Below are 27,074 nucleotides of genomic sequence, written 5' to 3' on the forward strand. Positions count from 1 at the left end.
GCATCTTTAACTCCATTTTCTTTTTTTAGTTTTCAGTTTGAAGCCTTTCCTTCCCCTTTACCATCTCTAAAAACTACAATTGAGGAATAACAGTCCTTAATCCTTTTTACCTTTACAAGGAGATCGTTACCTTTGAGTATAGATAGCAGTCATTTGACCAGAGCAGAAATCTTTAAAATTGCATGCTCTATACAGACCACGGAAAAATTTCCCCCATGCTTCAATTCTTGGAAGTGAGATCCTCAGTTTTTGTCTTTCAGTCAACCTATAAATTAATCAAAAAGTATTTATTTGTTCCATATTCTAGTATTTACTATTTTCCAAGCAGTGTGGTTGGCCCTGAAGATATATGTCAAAAAAAAAAAAAAAGCCCTACTCACAATATGCTTGCATTCTGACAGGAGTGATAACAAACATATATGAAAATATATATAACAAAAGCATAAAAAAGAAGTAATACAAATAAATGGAAAGTAATTATGTACAAAACAGTTTAAGTCATTAGCAGTTCTAGGGATCAAGAAAGACTTCATGACTATACCCAAAAGACAAAAAAGTACATACCCTTTGATCCAGAAGTCTCACTACTGGGTCTATATCCCAAAGACATCATAAAAGAGATGAAAGGACCCACATGTGCAAAATGTTTCTAGTACCTTTTTTTGTGGTGGCAAAAAATTAGAAAATGAATGGATACCCTTCAGTTGAGAAATTACTGAATATGGTATATGAATGTAATGAAATATTACTGTTCTAAAAAAAATCATGAGAGGCTGATTTCAGAAAAGCCTGGAAAGACTTACATGAACTGTTATGAGTGTTATACTTTACTAACTGACCTGTCTTAACTGATCTTATCTGATTAACTTAACTGATCTTATCTGATAACTTATCTGATTTATCTTGTCTTGTCTTATTCTGCCATCTGAGTCTTTTTCTTGTTTTAGGTCTATTCCTCCCTTCAAGTCTTTCTCTTCCTTCAATTCTTCATATGAAGCTTTTTTCTTTATATCCTTTTCCCTAAATCCCCTGTTCTTCTCTTGATTCCTCATCTTTCTTCATATTGAATCCTTCTCTGGCTCCTCAAGGCTTCTCAAATTTTAATCTGTTTTCTTCCTAATTCCAAAGCTCTCCAAATTACCACTGTAATTTGCATCCCTCTAACTCAAATCAAGTCTTTCTTCTTTCATCTTCCACTATACCTCAGTCACTCAATTTAAACCTTTCCCTACATTTTGAAGATTGTTTTCTTTACTAAATATATGAAAGCTTCATTTGAGAGAAAGAATTACAGAAAATATTGCAAGTAGATTCTGCACAATTTAACAATTCTTGCTAGATTCAAAACTAAAAATTTCTTGAAATATAGTGTTGGTCTACATTAATTTCAGAATATTCAGAGGGAGTTAGGTTACAGGAGGCAGCTAGATGGCAAGATAGTGAGCAAAGCACTGGACCTGAAGTCAGGAATAGCTGAGTTCAAATTGATCTCCAACACTCATTAGCTGTATGACCCTGGGCAAACTATTCAAACTTTATTTGCCTCAGTTTCCTCATCTATAAAATGGGGATAATAATGACACTTCACTTCCAGGATTGTTGTGAGGATCAAATGAGATGATAATTGTAATTAGCATAGAGGTTGGCACATAATACTTGTCAGTGTAAGTTGTATTTTATTTTTCATGATATTTGGAAGGGTTTTTTGGCAAAGATACTGGAGCAGTTTGCCATTTCCTTCTCCAGATCATTTTATAGACAAGGGTACTGAGGTAAAAGGTTAATGATTTGCCCAACTAATAAGTATCTAAGGCCAGATTTGAATTTAGGAAGATGAGTCTTCCTGCCTCCAGGCCTGGAAGTCTATCTACTGAGACACCTAATTGTCCTTAGCACTGTGTAAATGTTAGCTCTCAGTATTTTTATTTTATCATTATCATCAATTTCATCTAGAATTATTTCAAGATATTTAAAGGTACAAATTAAAAAGGTAGGGACTACCCCTGTCATCTCATTGAACTCAAAGGAGAGGAAACTCTACCAGTGCAGATTGGCAACTTTTTTTAAAGAAAGTTAAAGTCTTAGAAAATTGTCTAAGGCACTGAATGAGTCACCCAGCCTGTATGTATATGTACACCATATGAACACCATATGTGCAGGTATATGTATATAGAGCAAAGGAGATTTGAATGCCACTAAACCAAGCTTTGATACAAAGTTGAAAAAAACTTTAAAAATTATAATTGACTTAAAAATGAAATCATTTAAAATTAATATAATTAATTATATAATAATTAAAAATTTAAAGAAGCTAAGACAGTCATTGGTGGGGTTTTGTTATTGTTTTTACTAGTGTGAAGTTTTATTTACTGGAAAAAATAAGAATTCTGAGAATGTGGGGGGGGTAATTCTCATTGAATACTCATTGAATAATTCTAATAGATGAGAGTGACGTGGTAACTAAGGCAATGGTTGATACATTTATTCTGTAAATCAGTTATTTAAGAATTGAGACTTGCTGTTTTATGTATCAAAAATAATTCCTCATTCTACTAAAGAAAATTTCCACTTCTTACCCAGTGACTATCTTCTGACATTACAATTCTCTTATTTTAGTTGCATTACTCTCAAGGGGAAAGTCAGCCTCCCAATCCAGTGTATCCCCTCTCTCTGCATCTCCTGAAAGAGCATTGGATATATCTTTCCATAGTGACTTTGACAAAAGTTGTTGTATTCAAACACTCCGGGAGAGTGATCCTTGGTGGATGGTAGATTTGAGTTCAACATACTCAGTTGTCCTTGTGTCACTGACCAACCGAGATGACTGTTGCCAAGACCAAGTCACTGAAGCTATGATTCTAGTTGGAGATTCGCCTCATCGGGGTGGCTATTTCAATCCAAAGTAAGTGATTCACTCAAAATCTTTCCTCCAAGGATCCCTAAAGATTAATCTTTGCATAATATTTTTAAATAAAGATTTAAATCATTTATCAGGAAAATGCAATTACACAAATCTTTTTTCTTGATTTTCTACTATTATAAAAGTAAGCATCTTTTTTTGTCTAAATGGTTCATTTCTTGTGCTTTAAAGTTCCCCTAAAATATATCCAGTCATTCATTTGAAAGACTTTCAAAATTTCTGCAATATATAGGGAATTATGATCAGAACTGAATATATCCAAAGAGAAATGACATGTTCTCTGCCCTCAAGAATCTTATAATCTAATAAAGAAAATGAAATATGTACATAAATAATTAAAATCACACAGAATTGATACATTCATAGGAAATATACAAAGGGTTATCAAAGATAATTTTCAAATAGAAAAATTAAGTAATATTTTACATATCAGGCAACATTCAGGTTTGTCATTGAAGTGTGGGTAGAAACCCATCAAGAGACCATCAAGCTTAGAATATGGCATTCCAAAATCCTAACCCAAGGCAGAATAGAAAGTCCAGCTCTTATTCAGCTTCTTCACTTTCCAGCTATATGATCTCAGGTAGCTCAATAATAGAGTTAATGGGTTGTGGAAAGGTAGAAGTGATCTTAGTGATATAGTCCAGTCCCCTTATTTACACATAAGGAAACTAAGTTACTTGTCCAAGATCACATAACTGACAATATCAAGATTCAAACGTAAGCACTCTGATTCCAAATTAAATTTTCTTTCTGCTACCCTTTACTGCCTCTTTCTAATAATAATACAGTGTTATAATTGTACAGAGCATGCCAAAAGTATTAATGTAGCTTTGATCTCATACTACTGCTCTGAAGTAAGTAGCATAAGTTTTATTATCCTCCTTTAAGAAATGAAGAAACTGAGACTCAGGAAAATTAATTAGCTTGTTCAAGGCTAAAAAAGTGAATGGGCCAAGATTTGAAACAAATTTTGTAGGTTTAATATTTATTCTGCCACAATACCTCAGTTCTTGTATTTTAAAAAATGGATATTAAAAATATCTGCATTAACGACCTTATTTGGTTGTTCTGAGAATAAATAATTCTGTTGACAACAAACCTGACAATTCTTTATTACTAGGGCCTAAATAGAAGAGGAATAACTGGGGGAATCCCTTACAATGATTTGCCAGTCTAGTATTTTTATTGAAATTCATTTTTGTCTAACAAAATAAAATCACGATAGCTTCATAAATAATCTGCTTTCTTCTCAGATGTGCCACCATTTCTTCAATGCCTTCAAGAAAGACTGTATTTTTCAACTGTGAGGCAATGATAGGAAGATATGTGACTGTCATTATTCCAGGCAAAGAAAAGGTGCTATCCTTGTGTAAAGTAGAAATCTTTGGTGTAAATGACACCCAGCAATTTACTCCTCCTCAAGTGGATTGGCTTTCTATGAGTTCTAGTTTCCCACAGATAATCTTTGCTTCTAATTCTCGTCAGAATTCTTTGGGTAAGTACATTTCTTTGTGTAATAATGATCTGCAAATGCTTTTTGAACTAGTTATAGAGATGGGCATAATTCAAGACAAGTGGTTTGAGACTTGAAATGTCTTGTAATGCTGTTCCTCCCCATATGAAAGCATTTTCCATTTTCTTGCATTCTCCTGGATTACATTTCTTTTTACCTTTTACCTCATAGCCTACTTCATCTTCTTTTCATTCGAATGTTTTCTTTGTTTTAGCTTTTATTTTATAGATAACTTGTATTTTTACATTAATTTCTGGGGGGGACCAAATCTTTTTTTGTAATAAGAATTAAAGAACAATTCAGCAAAAACAATCAACACATTAACCAAGTCTTTCTTGATAGCTTATATTTCACACTCAGAGTTCCCCTTGTCTCCAATAAAGGAAAGAAGTATATTTCCTCTTCTCTTCTCTGCAGCCAGCTTTGGTCATTATAATTGCATAGCGTTGGTCTTTTTCTTGTTCTTTCCATTTATATTGTTGTAGTCATTGTGTTTGTTGTTTCTCTGCTAATCACTCTGTTTATGTAAGCCTCCTTATATAAATTTTTGAGTCTATATTCTTCATATAATGTTCATTCTTAAAGTTTCATAAGATTCATTATATATCATAAGATTACATTCACATATTACAACTTAGTAACTTCCCAATCAACTGGTACATATTTTGCTTCTGGTTCTTGGCTAATACAAAAAGGCTCTGGTATTTATATTTTAATTATAAGAATAATATTAATATCTGTCATTAATTTCCTTGGAGCATATGGCTAGGAATAGGACTTCTGGGTCAAGGAATATAAACATTTTAGTTACTTTGTCAACATCATTTCAAATCACTTTCCAGAGGCATTGTATCATTCTTTAGCTCCAACAATAGTGTAACTCAAGAAAAATAATTGAAGGACATAAATTGGCAAAACAATACAAATAGCACCTGTCTCACAGGACTATTCTGAGATTCAAATGTTACAACATATCTACATAGAGTGTTTTGTAAATCTTAAAGAGCTACATAAATGCTAGACATTACTTTAAGAATCTACTTCAAAAATTCTAGGTCATGAATGAAGAAATCAGTTTATATCATTCATGATCCCAGTAATAACAAAATAGTAACATATAAAATAAGTCCAAAAATATTATCATTGTTTTTATGTTTGATTCAATGTTTATTTCATTTATTACTTTAAAAATCTTTTTTGTTTGTTGTTGTGAGAATTAAGTGAGATTAGGCTTATTAAGCATTTTGAAATCCTTTTCTTTTCACTTAATAATTTTTTCCAATTACATTTAAAGATAATTTTCAACATTAATTTTTGTAAGATTTTCAGTTCTCAATTTTTCTCTCCCTCCTTTCCTTTCTCTAAAACAGCAAGCAATCTGTTATACATTATACATGCACAATCATATTATGGCAAATTCTTGATGAAGAAAATCCCTCTATAAATTCACAACAGTTACTGCTCTGCACTTTTAAGAATCTTAGAGATTTACCCCAGCTAAGAAGCTAAGTGACTAAGAAGCTCAGCTAACACCAGGGAGACATGACACTAGTGATTTCCTTTCCCTCAGACATTGTAACATTAGTTATTTCTATTTTTTGTCCAGTCAACCAATTTACCTAGGGATTAGATGAAATCTCAGGACTATATACATTGGCGTTTTTCTTACTAATAGTGTTTTGGAACAATCCTTCTTGTGATTGTTAATAGTTTGCAACTTTTTTGAGATTTTTTTGGTCACATCCTTACACTACTTATCTGCATCTTATATCTGTATCTTATATAATTACATATTTATACATATATAAATTATATGTATGAATAATATATCTGTATCTTATATAATTGCATTTATTTCCTATATATCTTGGATATCAATTATTATCAGAGCTATGTGATGCAAAGACTTTCTCAACTGACAGTTTCCCTGCTTAATCTAGCACATTTTGTTTATGCAAAATCTTTTCAATTTTCTGTGACAAAAATTGTCTTTTTATATTTTGAAATCTCCTCTATCCTCCAGAAAAGGAACACTGGGAAATGAGTATAAACTGTGAGCACTGTTTTGTTTTGTTTTGTTTCTCTTCCCAGATTATTTTTACCTTGAGAATACAATCCTTCCTTTGCAACAACAACAACAACAACAAAATTCGGTTCTGCACATACATATTGTACCTAGGATATACTATAAAATATTTAATATGTATGGGAATGCCTGCCATCTAGGGGAGAGGGTGGAGGGAAGGAGGGGGAAAAATTTGGAACAGAAGGGAGTACAACGGATAATGTTGTAAAAAAAAATTACCTATGAATATGTACTGTCAAAGAAAATGTTATAATTATAAAAATTAATAAAAAAAATTTTAAAGTATTTGTTGCATTAAAAACAATAAATTAAATCTAACTAACAAATTTCTCATTATTTAAAAAAAAAAAGAAAGAAATCTCCTCTATCCTTTGTTTAGTATTTGACTTTTTAACTAAATTTGCCCACTTAAAATTTACTATGATATATAGTATAAGATTATGGTATAATGGCATATTGGCTAGGATGCCAGGCCTGGAGTCAAGAAGATTCAACTTGTGCCAAGTTCATATCTGGACTCAAGACACTAGTTATGTTACCCTGGGCAAGTTGTTTAATCTTTTATCATGTCTCCAGAAAAGAGGAATAAGGGAATTTCTCCTTTTCAAAATTTTAACAAACATTTTTAATGCATTTCCCTTTTCTTTGCTATATTTAGCATTCCTAGAATTAAGTCAAAAATAGTGAGGAAAGGGGAACATCCTTGCTTTACTACTCCTTCCCCCAGAGTTATTAGTAAATTTTCTGGTATTTCTTCATTTGAAATAATTCTCATTTTGGATTAATATGCATTACTTTGTCATGTAATAAAAGTATAAAACTATGCTGTGCTTTTTAGTGTTTTAGTATAAACTATCAGAGCATTTTATTAAAAGTTATTTCTACATTGATTGGTAAAATTTATTTGAAGTTTTGCTTATTTCTGTTTTAATATGACTAATTACATTTGTTATTTTCATAATTTTTAACTATTATTATAATGTACCCTGTAAAAATCCATCTTCATTATGGTAAATAATTTACATGCCCTTTCATGTGTATGTGTGAATTTATGATTTTATTCAAATTTTTACATCCATATTCATTAGTTATATTATTTTATCTCTTTCTCTACTTTATCCTTCCATGCCATGGTATGCTAGAACTAGCTGAAACGGACTTACAAGAGATAATTGTTAAATTTTCAGTGTAAATCTTTATATCTCAGAAATCTGCAAATACTACAAATCAGGTTTTGATTAATTGAGGGCTTTTAATTATTATTTCTAGACCTGAAGGTAATGGAGAAAAAGTTAATAATACAGGATAAACTTGGAAGTATATCATGTGTACTTTTTTTTGGAGATTTGTTGCATTTAGCAACATGCCACTGCCTCCATGATTTAGGTATCAGGAACATATTTGTTTTATACAATATGTTGATAGAATGTGTTCTTTATTAGTTATTATGAATAATTTTTATGTATAAGTATTAACTGATGTGGCAGCTAGGTGGCGCAGTGGATAGAGCACCAGCCCTGAATTCAGGAGGACCTGAGTTCAAACCAGGTCTCAGACACTTAACACTTCCTAGCTGTGTGACCCTGGGCAAGTCACTTAACCCCAGCCTCAGGAAAAAAAGAAAAAAAAAGTATTAACTGATGTTTAAACATTTGATGAAATTCAGCTGTAAATATATCTGCATCAGGTTATTAAATATCTTCACCCCGTCTAGCAGTTCCTATATTGCTTGTTTAGGTTGTTGTTTTTAATTGTTGTTGGAAGGAAGAAAGGAAGGAAAGGAAGGAAAGGGAAAAAAAATAATATAATATTTTAAGAGGAAGAAAAATAAAAGTTATGATCTTTTTTTCCATTGGGAAAAGAAAAATGAGAAGAATTCTATGTGCCCAAAAAGAAGAAAGGCCAGTGAGAAATTTTTTTCATCAATATGTTCAGGGAATCATATTTCCATGGTTCAAGTAAATTTTAAAAGAGCTAGAAACTTTCAGTCAATATGGCTGCCTGAATGGAATATAAACTGCCAATTCTTTTATACTAGAAGACCCTGAAATTTATGAATGTCAGAAAAATGATCAAAAAATCATCCAATAAGTGACTTCTTCCACTCCAGAACTGCACAAAATGTTAGCCAGAAGCCTATGAGTTGTATTTTAAAATTTTAAAGCAAAACTATGCCAGTACAGAATAGCTTCTGAATATAATAAAAGATGAAATACATGTAGCTTCCAAGATCCAGAAAGAACAAGAGCAGAAGGTTACCCCAAGGAAGTCTAAAGGGACCAAAAAGTCTCATGACAGGTAAAGTCTCCAGGAAGCCTGGAGAGTGGCAACAAGTAACAACTGGTGATCAGTGTGGTATTGCAGGACACAGATCGGGACAGTCCAGACCCAAGGGCTCAAGTTCTTAACGCTGTCCTGAGAAGCCAGAAAGGGTTCTAAAGATTGATTGCAGTGAACCTCAAAGAACCAAAATTAACTAACCCTAATTTAAAGCTCTCCAAAAGAAATTAATAATGCTGTAAGCATTGCAAACAGATATTCAAAGGAAAAAATGAATTCTCCACAAGGACTACATCATTACCTAGAAGAAATGAAGCAAGAAATTTTAAAAATGAAATTAAAAGCTCTGGGAGAAAGAAAGAAAGAATTTAGAAGAGAATATGGTAAACCTCACCAAAGAAATGAATCCTCTGAAATCTAAAATAAAATAAAACAGAAAGCAATGACTTTATGAAACAGTAAAAAAATATTAAGACAAAATCAAGAGATTGTTCTATTGAAAGTCTTTCTATTGAAAAATAGAAGAAAATATACTATACATACACACACACATATTTAAATAGATTGAGAGGTATTTAAGAATCATTAGATTCCCTGAAAAACATTATTTAAGGGACAAGGAAAGACTGGGCACTCTATTTAAAGAAATCATAAATGAAAACTATCCAGAATCAATTTTTTTTATTAGAATCAAAGGGCAAAGTATAAATAGAAAGGTTCCACTGGTAACTAGCTGGGGGGAAAAAAAACATTAAAAAGAGAAGTCTAAGAATGTCAAAGCTGAAATTCAGAGCTCTCACATAAAGGAAAAAATACTGTAAACATTCAAAGAAAAGTAATTCAAATATCTGGGAATAGATAAATCAGGAACATATAATTCCTTGAAGCTTCTGGTATAATGAGAGAAAACATTACAACATCCTGAAAGGCAAAAGATAAGCTTATAATGATATTCGACAAATTTATATAACATTGATTAAATGACTACTTTTTGCTAAGATATAATAATTAGCATTTATATCTCACAAAGTGCTTTTCAAAATTATCACATTTGATTCTCACTACAATCCTGGAAAAGTTAGATACTATTATTGTCCACATTTTACTAAAGAGGAAAATAAAATAAGTACGGGTTAAATGAAGTAAGCCAAGGGTCACACAGTTAATTAGTGTCTCAGGTCTTCCTTAATCCTTTGCTGACTCACTCTAACATAATATATCTTTTCTTTGCAGTTCAAATGTCACTAAAGCAAAAACCAGTTTCCCAATCCAGCATCTTTGATCCCTCCGGGTCTCCTGAAAAAGCTGTGGATGATTCTTTAGAAAGTGACTTTGATAAAGGGTCCTGCATTCAAACACACCTAGAAACTGATCCCTGGTGGATGATAGATTTGGAGTCTTCACAATCTGTGGAATTTGTGACAGTCACCAATAGAAGAGATTGTTGCCATGAGCAGATAAATGGAGCAGCAATACTTGTTGGAAACTCATCTTATCATGGTGGCAAGACAAATCCTAGGTATGAATCCAAGCTATGAATTCTGCCAGATGATGAAAAAATAAAGGATTCAGTTATCATTGTTCATTCTCATGGGATTTGAGGTTTTAATTACATGCAAAAGCTGGAAATGAGGCAATAATAAGTACAAATTAAATGTGCCATCCTTTTTGATTTGGTTTCCTGGCTATTTCAAGACCAAGAACATCTTTTTAAAAAATTCTCCATTGTTTATGAAACTAAATAACTGAAGTTTATTTTAGCATAGTAATCCTAAATTACTCCTTTATTTCTTCTGTGTAACCAAATCATCTTTAAATGGCAGTTAATTAAGAGTTGACTCCTCAAATATACTTGCATCCTAATTTTTTTTTTCCAAAATTCCCAATAGTTGTTGTTTCCTATCCCCTTCCCACCATATGATTAACAATTTTTTCATGTTACCACACCAATTTCTTTGCTAAGTAATAGCTTTTCATTCAGCTGTCTACTATGTGCCTTATAATAATTATACATGATACTCTGTATAATATGCTCTGTATAGTACAGGATAGATACAGAATACTCTGGGAGACACAAAATAGTAAAAAACAAGATCCTAAGCAGTTCATTAGTAAGATGACCACCTGGTCCCTCTATCCCAGGCAATGTCCTTCAGCAATAAAGACTGGTTACCAAGCCCATACTAATCTTAGTTTACAGCTCCCAATGCTTCCTTTATACAATATACATATATACTAGTATACACTATATACCTCTGTACTAGTATACATGACATGAATTTGTCATGAGCAACCAGAACACCAGGCCCTATACATAAATACACATATTAGTCTTATGTAGAACATTCTAAATGGATCTTAGGATAATGAGAATCTCAGAATTAGAACTGAGTACCCCAAAAAATTAAGAGATGGGAAAGGAATCTTTCTAGACTACCAATATCAATTATCTTTATCCTTCCTGGGAGTTCAGTAGAGAGAATGCTGGATCTGGATTCAGGAACTTCTAAATTCAAGCATAGCGTCAGATTTACTAACTAGTTGTGTGGTCCTGGGCACACCTCTGTCTCAGTTTCCTCAGCTGTAAAATGGGGATAATAATAGTCCCTACCTCTCAAGATTGTTATGAGGATGAAATGAGATAATATTTGTAAATCACTTAGTAGATACCTGGCACATAGTGGACACTTCATAAATGTTTATTTCTTCCCTCCCTCTATCTCAGTCCCACGACTTTTTAGTCTTTGGATGCTTATAAACTTGTTAACCATAGTAAACAGATTCAAAAAATAACTAGAGGGCATCAATAGAAAAAAAAATAATAATAATGAAGGATAATGTTTATTAATAAGTGTTGTGATAACAGTGACTAAAGGGATTTTGAGCATGAACCAATCACCAAGAAAGTCTTTTGAAAGAAGACAAAATTTTCTGCAATTTTTTGAAGAGAAGATAAGACTGGATTTCTGTAAAGAAATAACACTAATGATTTGGGGCTTAGAATAAGCAAATACCCAAAGAAAAGAATTTTAAGAAAGAAATTAATTATCAAGGATAATGTAGTGAAAATGAGAGGACTGACTTGGTTCAGAATAAGAGGATCCTTGATAGGAAGTAGATATTGAAGTTTAGTATTATGTAAGTAAGAGATCAGGAGCAAAGACCATGAATAATAGACTGAAGATTTCAATTGGGTGTTATCAGCAATAGATTTATTGTAACATTCTTGAAAAAGGAAACATGTAATGTAAACTACTCAAGAAAAAATAAATCTTGTGACCTATATTCCAAATGAATTGGAAAAAACAAAATCTGGAGGACAGAAAATTTGACTTTGTTGATGAAGAATTGGTAGTGCCTAGTTAGAAAAGATAGACCAGAGAAATGTTGCAAAAGAAACGGGGATTATTTGGTAACTTATTAGCTAGGCTGAAATTATGGGCTGAGTGAAAAAGAGAAAAAATTAAGAAGAATCAAAGGCCATCCTCATTTTTTATGTATTTGGAACACAGGGAAGATCCTGATATCATTTCTGAAATTTGGAAACAAATTTCAATGAAATAATTCTTAAATAATTTATCTTATTGACCACAAAATTGGGAAGTTAGGCTTTTTCTTTTAATTCCCAAGTTAAAAAAAAAAAAGGAAAAAAGTAACATTTGCTTCAAGAATTGCTTTCAAATAGGATTGGGAGTGGGAAGGAAAAGTACATATTTCCTAGTGAACTTCTGTTTGGCCTATTTTCATTCTCTACAAAAACAGCTTCACAAATAACAATCTCTTTTCTATGCAGATGTGCTACAATTTTTACTTTGGGTCCTGGCAAGACAAAATCTTTCAACTGTGGCTCTTTGAGGGGAAGATATGTAACAATCACCATTCCAGGAAGAGAAAAGTTACTAACTTTTTGTGAAGTGCAAGTCCTTAGCAAAATGACACAGTCTTCACCTGGCATTCAGCCATCAAATCTTAATACCCTTCATAAGTTGTCCCCCCCATCTAACAAAAATACATCAAATACAAATACAAATACAAAATCTCTTGGCATGAAAAACTACATCAGACCTTGTGGTGAGTACATTTCAACAAACCATTAACTAACTGTTATTTGGAAAGTTTTTCAAAAATATTATTCAAAATTCAAGGCAAAGTTATTAATTACCAATGAAATGAAAACCAATGCTCTATTGAAGCTTCTCTTCCTACTTTCTATTTACTTAACTCAAATTTTCCCTCTTCTCTTCATCACCCTCTTTTTTCTTTCTTCCCTTACTTCCTTAGCTCCCACTTTATTAAATATTTTTCTCAAATTCTTTATCATCTTCTAGTTGTAGTGTTTTAATCATAAGGCATGCTTACCTACATATAGCATCGGATTGTCCATATATAATGATCTAAAACAAATTTCTTTCTTTACTTATACTCATAATCCCTCCCTTCTCATTTCTGATTTTGATGATTTGACCTTGTTCTCTTTTATTTTGTTCATAATGTTATTGTTGATTAAATTTGATTTTCTAAGTTAACTCATTTCTACTATTACCTAATCTCATCGTTTCAGCTCCACTGCTATCACAAGGAATGAGAGCTTTCCAGTCAAGTATCAGTAGTTTCTTTGGAACTCCTAAGAGGGCCATTGATGGATCCTTGGCAAGTGACTTCATTGAAGGATCCTGTATTCAGACATTATTTGAGTATGAACCTTGGTGGATGGTAGATTTGGGTTCATCATACATTGTTGATTATGTTGCAATTACCAACAGAAAAGACTGTTGCCATGAAGACCTAAATGGAGCTATGATTCTTGTTGGAGACTCATCAGTCAATGGTGGCAAATTTAATCCCAGGTATGAATCTTTTGTTTGGGTTTAACAATAGGCACATAGATTAATAGGTACATATATTATAGTAGATAAATCCATTCCTATATGATCTGCAGGAGGGAATTTAAATGGATCATTGTGAGAAACACAACACATGCATATGTGTGTATTTGTGTATGTATGTATGTGTGATTTCAACCACATTTTCTCTCAAATATATTTTAATCTTCCAAATCAAAGTGTCTCTCCAAAACATGATGATCTTGTACCTCTGTTCTCTTGCTTCTTTTGTGTGCATGTAGATACAATGAATGACCAGATGACATTCCCCCTAAATAAAAGCAAATTAAATTCAGTTACACTTGATCACAAATAAAGTGAAGGGCTGGACGTCAATGAAAAATCATCATGGTTCCACTATTATGGAATAATTATTATGTGCTCTTGGGTGTATATAAATGTACCAGTATTTAAAGTCAAAAAGGAAATAAAAATCATTTCTTTCCTTGAGAATTTAACAGTCTAGGGGCATCTAGGTGGAGTAGTGGATGGAGCACCAGCCTTGAATTCAGGAGGACCCCAGTTCAAATCTGATCTCAGACACTTTCACTTCCTAGCTGTGTGACCCTGGGCAAGTCACTTAATCCCAGCCTCAGGAAAAAAAAAAGAGAGAGAATTTAACAGCCTGATCAAGAAGACAATAAAAATTAAAATTAAAATAAACAGGTAAAAAAGCAATCCAAAGATTACCCAATAATACCAACAGCATAGGGATCATTTTTATCTTAATCATCATAACTCACACTTACATAAAACAAGTAGGTTTATAAAATAGACCTGTGAAATAGATAGGTTAAATGTTATTTTATCCATTTTATAGATGATGAAATTGAAATTCAGGTAAGACATAACTTGCCCTTAGTTGCATAACTTGTGTCAAAGGCAGAAGTCTGAAAATATATATTTAATGATTATATGAATGATGGTGATTAGTCTGTAATAGTTAATCAAAATAGGCATTCCTTGTAGGTGGTGAGTCATCAACAAACCTTTGGTAATGGAGGAAGAAAATGTAAAGTTAGCATTTAAATAGCCAGCATTTATGTAGCTCTGCAAGGTTTGCAAAGTGCTTTACAAATATTCATTCATTTTATCCTCATAATCTTGAGAGGTAGATGCCATTACTATCCTCATTTTACAGGAAATTGAGGCAGTCAAAGGTTAAGTGATTTCCTTCCCTTATACAATTAGTAAATCAGATATTGTTGTTATTTGTCCTTCCTTCTTAAAGAGAAACATGACATCAGGGAGATGCCATGGCATGCAAGTGAGTTGGATATAAGTGAGGGAGCAAGGTCACCTGCTTCACTTTCCCCACTACAGCCATCTGTGTCCAGAGGTCAGATATAGATCAGGACGACTGGAGATAGCCCTGGATGAAATGGGAGACTTTAGCCTTTTTAAGTTAAGGTCTTCAAAGAGTCTGAGTTTGACTGAGGTTGCACCATTCAGTGATTAATTGAGCAATTGAGGCAAAAAATCTCCTCTTTCATCTAATCCAAAAAAAAAAAAAAATCTAAATAAATACATGCATCTGGGAGGGGAAGTCCTTAGGGTTTCTGGCCAAAGCAGAAATGATTGCTATTTACATTCAATGTGAATCACTCAGGACTTAAACACGATGTGGTAGTTCTAAGGCTATTCCCTTCATGTCTCATGCTAACAGTTTGGATAAGCTGCAAATTGATGGTTCCTGGATGATGGTTTCATAGTCTAAAGGTATTATAACAGTGGTTAACTGTCAATTAAATGATACAGCGGCTGGATCACTGGACTTATAGTGAGGAAAACCTAAATTCAAATCTACCCTCAGACACTTACCTATATAGCCTTGAATTAAATCACTTCTTTCAATTCTCTGATCTTTAAAATAGAGATAATGATAGCACTTAACTCCCAGGAATCTTAAGAGAATAAAATGAAAAAATATTTGTAAGGGAAGAGAGAGGAAAGGGCACTAATCCATTCATTAGGATCCCTGTAGGCCACATAATGACTTTGTTTTAAAATATTTTATCACATTTTTATTTATTTTGTTAAATATTATCCACTTACATTTTAATCTTGTTCAGGCTATGATTAAGAAATGTTGCTCCTCTGAGCTAAGTGTTGGAGAGCTTTGACCTAGACAACCCATTAAAAAATATTTAATTGAAGCCATTTTCTCACCAATGAAATCACAGGTTCTATTATCCATTTTTAAAAAACTTTTTTGAAACAACTATATATTTATATTTAAAAACACTACACAAGATGTCCCAAAAGTCTTATTTCATTTTAAAGCATATGCTATTTTATTTTTTAAATGTAATACACTTTCATGAAAGATTTTTTTTAAACTATTAATACACCTAAGAAAGAAATCTTTGTCTATTGATGCTCATTGGTTGTCAGTGAATCTAGCTCTGGTTTTCCTCTCTCACTCCAAGAGAATCTTTGTATCCACTATTTATGCCATAGGGCATAAACTCAATTCCAGCTTTAAGGTACTTAACCATAAAACTCTCTCAAGTAGCTTTTCTCATATCATTGTCCAAATTAAAGGATTGCCTCCGGCTCTTCTGTTCCTATCTTATCAAAGTGAATCTGGCTTCAGTCAAAGTTCCTTCACAAATGGGGACTAAATAAGATGGATGGAAGCTTTTTTCCAATTCTAGAGATACTCTTCAGTAGTCTTCTTGCACTACAGGTTCAGCAATCTGGGTGATGCCATAGTTCAGCTATAGGTTAAAGATAAAGTTCCACACCCCTAAGTCCTACATTTGTTCGCAGTTCCCCTATAATGGATTATCCTCTTTAAAATCAAAAGGGAAGCATCCTGTAACTGCTTTGCAAATTGACTTCTACTTAAAAAGAATTCCCTATTTCTGTCTATATAGGCTTCCAACACATATACTTTTGGAATACTCTGAAGATATAGTTCTTTTAAAGGGATCATGTTTCCAACCCAAAGATGATAATAACATAGACAGATACATACATACGTATGTGTTGGAAAATATGTGTATGTGTATATATGTACATACATATATGTATATGTGTATCTGTGAATGTATATACCTATACACATATATAACATACATACACATACATATATACATATATTTTGTGTATGTAAATGTGCATTTATGTATATCTATGTGTATATATGCATATATAATTTATTTTGTATTGTATGTGTGTATATATATATACATATGTGTGTTTTACGTGTGTGTATTAGTTGTAACAAATCTTTTAAAATGTTATACAAAGTGATTTTTGAAGGCTTTACACCTTCCATGCCCGGGGTTTCTACATTTTAATAGAGGATTTTGGAATATTTTAAGACACGAAAGTCTGCCTACTACCCTACCAAATCATATCTGTACAAATTTAATCACCTTTGCCTATTCAAATAGCTGACTCAGGACAACATTAATACAATGTCACATTCTATAGACACTGTGACTGAACAAATGAAACAGAGGACTAGATGGTGATTTGCAGAAGGTGGGACAAGGGGATATAAGGGAAGCCTAAGAAAGAAATGGCAAACCTCTATAGTATTTTTGCCAAGAAAACTCCAGATGGGATCATGGGGAGTTGGATATGACTGAAACAACTAAACAACAATCATAAAGAGGGGGATTCTGAGTTGTTAAAAAAAAAAAGGGGGGGAGAATTTTTTTTTTTGAAACAGACAAAAACAGCATGAGAAAATTAAGAAACATAGGATGGAGAAAAGGTGAAAGAGGTTAGAGAAATTTTTAAGAACTCTTGAGGGTACTGCTCTGTAGTTAGCATCAGACAACCTAGATTCACATCTTGGCTCAGTTACCTCCTACTTATATAATTTTGGACAAGACATTTAATCTCTCTAAGCCCCAGTTTTTATATCTGTAAAATGAGAATATTGAAATAGATAATCTCTAAGGTCCTTTCCACCGATGAATTCTATGTTAATATTCTGAGTCTCTAAGCAGGAGTCTTCATTGTCAAATAGATAAAAAGCCCAGAACAAGAGAAAAAATTAACAAGTGGAAAAAATTAATAAGAGTGAGAGTAGTTCTCAAGGAAAGGTATAGACCCAAAGAATTTTTGGCAACAAAATGGAAGCAAGGACAGGAACATGTTCAAGTTCATACATATCACTCCATAGTAGTCAAGTTGACATCAATGTAGATTAGATATCACTATAGTTCCAATTTGACTTATTCCTGTACAGAAATGTGATGGTGGCATGGATTGGATATCACTAAGTGTATTAATAAAAAAATAAATAAATAAATAAATAAAGTTGGGGAAGGTTCTCAGACCTAAATAAAATGTTTCAAAATAAAAAGTTGAAATTGAATTACTTTACCATTTTTATTTATATTGTATTCAAGGTAATTTATTTGAGCAAACCAAAAACTTATAAAATATGTTTTCTCTTTAGATGTGCTACAATTTCTTCCTTGGATCCTGGAAGAACAGAATCTTTCTTCTGTGGGTCAATGAATGGAAGATTTGTGACTGTCATCATTCCTGAGAAAAAGAAATTTCTAACTTTCTGTGAAGTACAAGTCTTCGGCAAATTGGCTCCCTTTTTGCCTCATGGCTTGCCAAAATTCATAAAGGACCTTGACAGACCCTTTGGTGAGTATGATAATAGCACTTTTAGCTTCGCAAACACTTTCTATATTATACAATTTGATCCTCACAACAAAATATGAGGGAAGTAATAAGTTTTTATAAGTTTCTTATTGGATTCATTCCTGAAAATTCCTCCAAATTATTTTACCAAATATTAGAATACAATAATAAAAGACAATCTATATATTGCAAAGTACTTTATATATGTTATTTCATTCAAGCTATATATTTTTACAAATGAGGAAATTGAGGCTCTAAACTATTATGTGTCAAAATCAGATTTCAAACCCAGGTCTTTGATGTCTCTAAGTTCAGCAGTCTATCCATTCTATCACACTGCCTTTTTATAAATATACAACATTTGATTTTATATTTCTTTCTAATTGTTTCAAGCTCCCTTCAATATTCCAAATTCAGTAGGAGTTCTCTTTCAGAATTGTAGTTATATAAATGTAGTTCATGTTCCTTTCTGTCATTGATAGCCATCAAGCCTTTTAGAAATCCCTAAAAATATTTGCTTTAGAAGAACAGAAACCCTTAATTAAAAGAAATTAATGCTCACACTAATAGAAAGGAATTAAGAAAACCCAAAATAGAAACATAAAGAATTAGATATGATTGAAAACAACTGAAAAAATAAAATTACCATATAAATATAACATGATAATAAATAACTTAAATAAATAATTATTTAAAATAAATGAATAACAAAATAGCAACAATCTTTTCTTTGATTATGTGCTTAACTAACTCAAATAAGTTAGTCAATTGACAGTCATCTAGCATCTTTAGGTGAATTTTTATGTTACAAATTTTAAAAGAGCTAAGAAAATAATGTGATTTGTTTCAAATTTCAATATGTGTCAAGTTCCTTATTTCCATTCCCTCACTCCTTATCTTTAAGAAAACAACAATATAATTGTCATTAATACAGAAATTTACAAGAGTATATGCCATTTCATGTGTAAAAAGAAAGTCAGTAAAATAAATAGAAACAAATTTCATTAAGATAATAATAAGCAGGGACAGTTAGATGGCACCAGCCTTGAAGTCAGGAGGACCTGAGTTCAAATTTGACCTCAGACACTTAACACTTCCTAGCTGTGTGATCCTGAACAAGTCACTTAATCCCAATTGCCTCAGGGGGGAAAAAAAAAAGGTAGTAATAAGTTAAGATCTCTTCTGACCAAAATCACTTGTACAGTAAGTTTACTTTTTTCTAATATATTTTGTCACATTAAATAATATACTTTCCAATTGATCAAGGATATAGGTGCATGCTTCTCACTAATAAAAGCACATACAACATGTTTTTAACTCCAAGGCGACCAAATATAGGCTAAAGTGTTCTCATCTTAAGTTTTAGAATAATATTGCATGTAAATGAAAGATATCTTTATCCAACTTCTAGCTGCTTTAAAAGCTAGAAAAATTCAAAATGCAGTCACACTTTATCACTCCACATTTCAATAATGTTTATTGCGTGAATGATAAGAATTTTGGTGTCATTCCATGGATATATTTAGTTACAAGAGACAATTTATTTCTGTAGAGATATTCTCACATTGAGACAGAAACTTGTAATTCAAGTCATACTTTTTAAACTCTAAATAACATATGACAATATAGCCTCGTAGTCATGTAATTTGAATATTTTTCTTAAATATTTTGAACATCAGAGTGTCGTGGTTAAATAAAACATAACAATGCATGCTAGGATAAAGCTTTGGTGGATGCTAATAGTAGTGGATGCTTTCTTGCCTGGGCAAGAAAGAAAAATGGAAAAGAATAACAACTCTTTGCCCTAAAGAAGTTTAAACACTATAGTTAGCACAAGTATCTCTGGTAGTATTGAGGAAGAATAAAAAGGGCTCAGGCATCATAGTTTCTCTATTAAAGGAGAAATTGTTCAGATAGACTTTTATTACAAAATCCACTGAGCCTTTGATTACAATCTGAAACATTAAAATCTAATGTCAATTTTGTAATTACTATATTTTAGATCATAAATATCCAGTGAAGCAGTTATTTTCCTTATTTTTTTCTTCCTTGTGCTTGCTAATAAAACCTAAACTAAATGCCACTTTGAAAAAGTTTACATACTTAAACATTATGCAATCATTTTCCAAAGAGAGAGGGTAATATTTTCCCAGATCAATGAATGTCTGAAATGATATTGTTATAAGCCTTGTTTGTGGAAGCTGAATACTTTGGGCCAAAAACCTTTTACCCTTTAAAAGCTCTAAAAGTTGAAGGAGGCATATCTGGTGTTTGCTTATCTCTTGAAGACACATTCTAAATAAAACTACTTCTATATAATATTAAGATTCCAAGTTCTCCTAACTTGCTGCTTCGCCTCCCACTTCCAAAGTTATAGTATTAGCATTTTCATTAATTGCATTTGAAATTTTCCTATCTATATAGTTTACTATATAGTTTATTTTTCTTTAGGTAATATATTACAAAGTCCTTTTTAAAATAAAACATACATTGGTTATGTTAGTTTAAAAAGTTGGGGGTCTTTTCCCCAAAGGGAAACATAATAGAAATAAACAAGAGACAATAAAGATACTCTTTCCTTCCTAGAATTAAGTCCATTCTGATACTGATTAAAAACATTCCAATTTCTAATTCCCAATCTAACAATTCATAGAAAAATCATTATGAAATTCAGCATGACTGCTGTCAGATATTATTTCCATTTTTAAAAAATTATTCCAACTATTTTTTATTAAGTCAATTATTATGTTATTATACACAATAAAAGTTGAAAGGAGAGAGGCTTTTCCTCCCATTTATCTATTTCCTTTTTTAAAACCTGCTTTAAATTGGGCATAGGTACTTACTGAAAACTCATGCTTCTTCCAGAACTTATCAGAGCTAAGTCAAAAGTTGTTTCAGATGAAATAAGAGCTTGTCTCAATCTGTGGCTACTCCACCAAAGAAGACATGATTGGTCCCCTCAAAAAAAAAAAAAAAAAAAGGATTTGTAAAAATGGGAATTTCTCAGTCTGCCAATAATTGGCAAACAAAAATAGAACAAGATTCCTCTCATTAATTAAGTAGCACAAAAAGAAGGCAGGGGAAATAAGTCATGAAAGTTCTTATGTTAGATGAGGAAAAACTTAGCTGGGGAATCTATAAGCATCTTTTTGAAACCACAAAAGATTCTCTTTTACCTTCACATTGGTCCTGGGACTTGAAGGAAAACAATCCTCTAACTTCCCCATTCAGATTCATACCGTAAACTGTCATAATAAAGCTACTTGTATCTATTTTAAGTTACATTAGTAAAAATTTTATTAAAGGCTCACAGAGAAACAGAATTAAAAAGAACTCACAGGGAGACTCTTTAAAAGAGAAGCCATCATTAACTGTACTTGAAGAAGTCTTTTTATTATTACTCAAGTACAGGAGCAGGTAAGTTAATCTGCTTTTCAGCCTTCTTAAAGAACTTCAGCATTATAAACCAACAAAGTCTCTACAGGAAAATGCATTTAGAGTTGTAATATAGGACCTCTGGCAAAAAAAAGCAGACTCCTTTGGAGCTAGTTCTCTAGTGGTATGGCCCTGGTAGGTCCTAAGGCAGGGCCTTAAGAATGGGTAGATGGCAGTGTGGAAGGGCTCAGGATACTAGAGGGTGAGAAGGTGTGAAGGCCAGAAATTATTCTTGGTGTAAACCCATTGCAACATTGGTTATTGGCTTTTCAAACATCATCTTTCTTTTTTTTCTTTTGCATAATAAATAACAATGAATTTGACATTTTTATTATATATTTCAGGTATCAATATAGCATTAGGGAAATCTTCTTACCAATCCAGTACTTTCCACCTACTTGGCTCATCTGACAAAGCTATTGATGGGAATGAAATCAGTGATTTTTACAAAAATTCTTGTACTCATACAAATAATGATTTTGAACCCTGGTGGATGGTAGACCTAACTTCAGAATTCATCGTGGATACTATTATGATCATCCCTAGAGGAGACCGTTGTGTGGAAATGACAGCAAAGTATGAAATTCGAATTGGATATTCAAAAGAGAATAATGGCAAATCAAATCCCAGGTATTATTTCTCTTTTCAAAGTAAATTAATAGTTTTCATTTTCACTGTAACATTCCAAAGTCAATTTTCCTTTGTATTTTCAGAGGCAGTGACAAAACAACTTTCTTGGGCCTTCTGTCTATCTCAGATAATTTGAAAATAGTACTTGAGAGATTATTCTTCTTTCTTTCCTCTCTTGGAATGACACATATAGTCATGAGTCAAACAATCAGAAGTGATATAGGTTATCAATTTAACTTTCTATCATAGTCTGAATCATTGACATTCTTGGTTTTTCCTATGTTTACACTGAGGCCAAATTCTTTAGATTGATTATGGATCTCAGTTACAAGACTGCAATATTTTAGAACTTACATACTATGCATAATGTTATCCATAAGTAGAAGCATCTAGAGAACTTCACCATCGTTAGGGTATTCCTCTTTACTTGGAACCTGTTTTGAATCCCCTCCATGACAGTGAAAAAACACTTCAGGCATGAATATTACTGTTTTGCTTCCACATTATCATATGTTCAGAATTATGTTTTTTCAAGGAATCTTGTTCAATTTTGCAAATGATGAAATATATTTTAATTAGAGGAGGATATTTAAGGTGTTTTGCTCTATGGAATCAATACATCTGTATATAAGAGTACAGAGAGATCTTACATTCTCTATATCTTTCAGCCAATTACGTAAGACCTGAGACCAAATAAGTGGTGCAGTGGATAAACTCTAGACTCTAGAGTTTGACTCTAGAGTCAGGAAAACTTGTGTTTAAATCTGACTTCAGACACTTCCTAGCTGTATGGACCCGTGTTTGCCTCAGTTTCCTCATCTGTAAATGAGCTAGACAAGGAAATGGCAGACAACCCCCAAGATAACCCCAAATGGGATCACAAAGAGTCACATATGACTAATAAACAACCACCACCACAAATATACATACACACACATACATACATACATATAAATATGTATACATACACACATATTTAGATACCTGCATACATCTATGTATATATTTGATCTGCTGTGGAATATCATTTATGGAAGCCTGCCTGTTCCTTTCTAATCTCATCAAGGATGTAATTCATATGTAGATTATCTCTAAAAAAAATTTTAAAGATGGAAATGTAAGCATAAGGAATACTGAAACACTTCCTTCTCACACATGGAACCCCAAAATAACTACCTGAGGTTCAAGCTCCTTTGTGGACCACATCCACTCAAACCCACAATTCACAAGTCCCCATTGATACATTTACTTTTCTATCTAGTCAAATAAGGAAAAATTAGTAAAAAGCAAAGGCATCTTACTAGATTTAGAGCAATGTTCTAGTCTATCAGAATAATTTTTAATCCCAACTCTTTCACCCAGCATTATCAATTGTCCCTCAAAGGTTTGCATCATATGAAAATTTTAAAAGCATGAACAGTTAAACAACACAGAGTTGAGTCCTGAGGGGGATTCTGGTAGAGACCTCTTTCTAAGTTTGAAAAATCCACTATTTCTTTTTGAGTCTGGATATGCAAACAATTCCAAACCAACATAACTATAGTTTGTATTGTTCCATCTTCTCAGCAGAGATAGCATGAAAAAAATTTTTTTTTTCAAATTCTTTGCTAAAACCTAGATAAACAACATTCCCTTCATCTACCAGTTTAATAATACTTTCAAAATAGGCAATCAGCTTAATCTAGTATGAGCTGATTTGGATGAGGTTATTCTGGCTTTTTATGATTAACTCTTCAATTTTCTAAATGTGGTACTATTCTTTTAATAACATGTTTTCTAGTATTTTTCATGGAATAAAATTCAAATTTTGAAGTCAAAGACAATATTTAATTGTTGTTCAGTCATGTCCAACTTTTCATGATCCATTGAGGGTTTTCTTGGCAAAGATATTGAAGTGGCTTGCCATTCCCTTCTCTAGCTCTTTTTTGTAGATGAAACAAACAGGGTTAAGTGACTTGCTCAGAAGCAGCCAGTAAGTGTCTGTTCTGGATTTGAACTCAAGCCTCCCTGACTCCAGGCCCTGCACTTTTATCAATTGTGCTAACTAGTTGACCCAGACAATATTTATCATCCCACAGAAACTTTCCTATTTTCAACAGATCTTTCAAAAATCACTGATAACTCAATAATCACTTCCAGGTTTCTTTAGGACCCTTTAATGTGGTTCATCTCTTACTGACTTTAATTACTTATTTTTCTTCTGTGATTTCCAATCCAAAAATCCCTCTTCTTGGCAAGAAAAAGAAAACAGAGTTGAGTCTCTCATCTCCCTCTCTTTATCTTTGGTTAGCATTATTACATATATCTCAAACAGTGACAGTATTCCTTCTCTAACCCTTCTCATTTCCCCAATATAGCTTTAAAAAACAAAATAAAAAACCTTCTTGTTGTCCTTAGCTTCTTTCACCAGCCTCAGTTCATTCTAAGCATTAGCACTTTTTAAATATTTTAACTTCTCAGATAATATTGTCTTGGTGCCAAAGCTATATGCTTTATGTGTGGACTTTCAAATAATTATTTCAGAAAGATAAATTTACTACTACATGGTCATTTTTAGGTGTGGAGATAGCGCCAGAATTAGTCCAGGGCAGAAACATATTTTTAAATGTGATGGAATGCAAGGACGTTTTATAACTGTTACCATGCCAGAAGTGAAAGAGTTCCTTAGTCTCTGTGAAGTAGAGGTGTTTGGCAAGCAAATCACCAGCTCTGGTAAGTATTTTTAATGGCAGGGGAGGGAGAGGAATGAAAGAGAAGAAGGAGAGGAGGAAAGAGTCAGCAAGAGAAGGGAATAGGAAGAGGAGAGAAAGAAAAGTGAGAGGAAGAGGAGAGAGAGTATGTAGAAGACAAGGAGAAAAAAGGGAAAATAGAAAAAATGAAAGGGGGAGAGGGGAAGGAGACAAAAGGAAAAGGGAAGGGATAGGGAGAGTAGGAGAAAAAGTGAATGTGAGGATGTTTTGGAGAATATGGTTGGGGGATTCATTGCCTAATGAAGAGAGGGAGAACTATCAAATTCTCTTATAATTATGCAAGATGGTATTTTTATCACTAACTAAAATATTATAATTTTCAGGTTGAAACCACTACAATTTTTTCTCCATTTTCATTTCTTATGAAAAAAAAAGTTATTAATTGATTAAAACATAATTCCAAAGGAGCCACACAGGGGAAATGTCTTCCTTTTTCTTCCAATGTCTACAACGAAGAGTACAACTATATTTCAGATAGACATTCAACTTTGCAATATAATTAGGAGGTATCTTTTATCTGTAAATTCAATATCAGGTTATCCATATGGTATGAGATCCTATATTTCAGTTGCATAGGGTTGGAATAGAATTAGTTTCCTTAAAATGTATCTCATATGTAGTTGTCATAGAACATTAAAAAAATACATTAAAATACAAAATACAAAAATACAAAAAAATAACATTAAAAACACCAAGAATTCCTTTCTTAAGAAATTCAAAATTGTGAATCACCAGAAAAGGATCAATTTTGTATGAAGAAATCATATTTATCAGATTAGCACTCAAAGCATCATTGGAATAAGGGGATAGAGCTTCCCACAGAAGACTCAGTTAGATCTTCCTCTTGACCCAGTTGTAAATGGTTAATACCTCAATATATCCATGTAAGCCAATGATCTACATTATTGATGCCTGATGTTTCTTTAACGTGTACACACTATGAAATTTATCTTTGTCCAGTTTATCATTCAATCTAATTGGAAGAATACTCAATAAATTAATAAAAAGAAAATTATATTAAAGTATTTAATTTTTAAATAAATATTGGAATCTAATTTTTTGTTATTAATATTTAATAACATTTTGCCAAAGAAATATATTTCCCACTTATTTTAATGGATAGCGTATAGAATAATAGCGTACAAATGTTTGTCCTTGTAACTAAAATGTCTATACTCTTTCATAAACAATTATTTTAATTTGTAAGCCTTTAATTCATAAATAATAAAAAGCAGACATGGCCCTGAGGAGGGGAAAATGTGAATTGGGCAAAACACTGCTGAAATTTTCAAGTTCATGCTGAATGAAATTAAGCTGAAGAAATTGGGTTGGTTTGTTTTTTTAGTTTGGAGAAGACTTCAAGCGAATAACATTAATTATCTGCATACATTTGAAGGGCTACCATGTGGAAGAACTCTAGCCTTAGTTTTGCTTAACTCCAAAAGAAAGAATTAGAAGCAATCAACCAAAGTTGAAAAAAATAAAAAAATAAGCTTCATGTCAAAACAAACCCCCAAATAATGAAAGGAAATTTTTTTTAAAGGCTACTACTCTGTCTTGGGGTCTTAAAATAAAGGCTAGATGATGACTTGTCTATTTATAGCAAATCCTTTCTAGGTTTGGGATCATGGTTTACTCTTATAAAGTCCCTTACTATGTTGAAATTCTATGACTCTTAAAATACCTTATCTTTCTTCCTATCTTCAGATATTATGTTGCTTGATATATGTGTGCCTCCAAATAAGAACTAACAAAGTCTTAATTATTATTACAGGGTTTTAAGAAAATGGGTTTCAAGAAAATGTATTTTTCTGTAAGGATTTATTTAAAGGCCAACTTTTATTTCTGTTCATCTATCATTTTAAGGTCAATAAAATCACTTTTCAAATATAATCAGATGCTTAATTTTGCATTATTGAGAATATAGGTATTTGCCAATGTATACATACTACCC

At 32.3% G+C, this 27,074-nt stretch overlaps 2 protein-coding genes across 3 annotated transcripts in view; both read left to right on the forward strand.

Annotated features, from left to right (window-relative positions):
- Nucleotides 1-13,583, forward strand: part of LOC141543922 (uncharacterized) — a 27,674-nt gene extending 14,091 nt beyond the window's left edge. Inside the window, exons 5-10 of the mRNA XM_074269593.1 lie at nucleotides 2,617-2,902; nucleotides 4,177-4,418; nucleotides 10,036-10,321; nucleotides 12,596-12,873; nucleotides 13,364-13,515; nucleotides 13,566-13,583. Of these exons, the coding sequence (XP_074125694.1) occupies nucleotides 2,617-2,902; nucleotides 4,177-4,418; nucleotides 10,036-10,321; nucleotides 12,596-12,873; nucleotides 13,364-13,515; nucleotides 13,566-13,583 (1,262 nt within the window). The remainder of the gene's footprint in view (nucleotides 1-2,616; nucleotides 2,903-4,176; nucleotides 4,419-10,035; nucleotides 10,322-12,595; nucleotides 12,874-13,363; nucleotides 13,516-13,565) is intronic.
- Nucleotides 13,574-25,934, forward strand: LOC141542384 (fucolectin-like). Of its 2 annotated transcripts, XM_074266708.1 has the most exons (5): nucleotides 13,574-13,649; nucleotides 18,106-18,305; nucleotides 22,085-22,370; nucleotides 24,928-25,082; nucleotides 25,444-25,934. In XM_074266708.1, exons 1-5 carry the CDS (start codon nucleotides 13,600-13,602, stop codon nucleotides 25,446-25,448), a joined length of 696 nt encoding a protein of 231 aa, XP_074122809.1. In that variant the 5' UTR covers nucleotides 13,574-13,599; the 3' UTR covers nucleotides 25,449-25,934. The 2 variants fall into 2 exon arrangements, with proteins under 2 accessions (XP_074122809.1, XP_074122808.1); XM_074266707.1 differs by lacking the exon at nucleotides 25,444-25,934 and having other exon boundaries at nucleotides 24,928-25,165.
- The last annotated feature ends 1,140 nt before the right edge of the window (nucleotides 25,935-27,074 follow it).

Source organism: Sminthopsis crassicaudata, chromosome 5 (assembly GCF_048593235.1).
Source record: "Sminthopsis crassicaudata isolate SCR6 chromosome 5, ASM4859323v1, whole genome shotgun sequence".
Taxonomy (NCBI): Eukaryota; Metazoa; Chordata; class Mammalia; order Dasyuromorphia; family Dasyuridae; genus Sminthopsis; species Sminthopsis crassicaudata.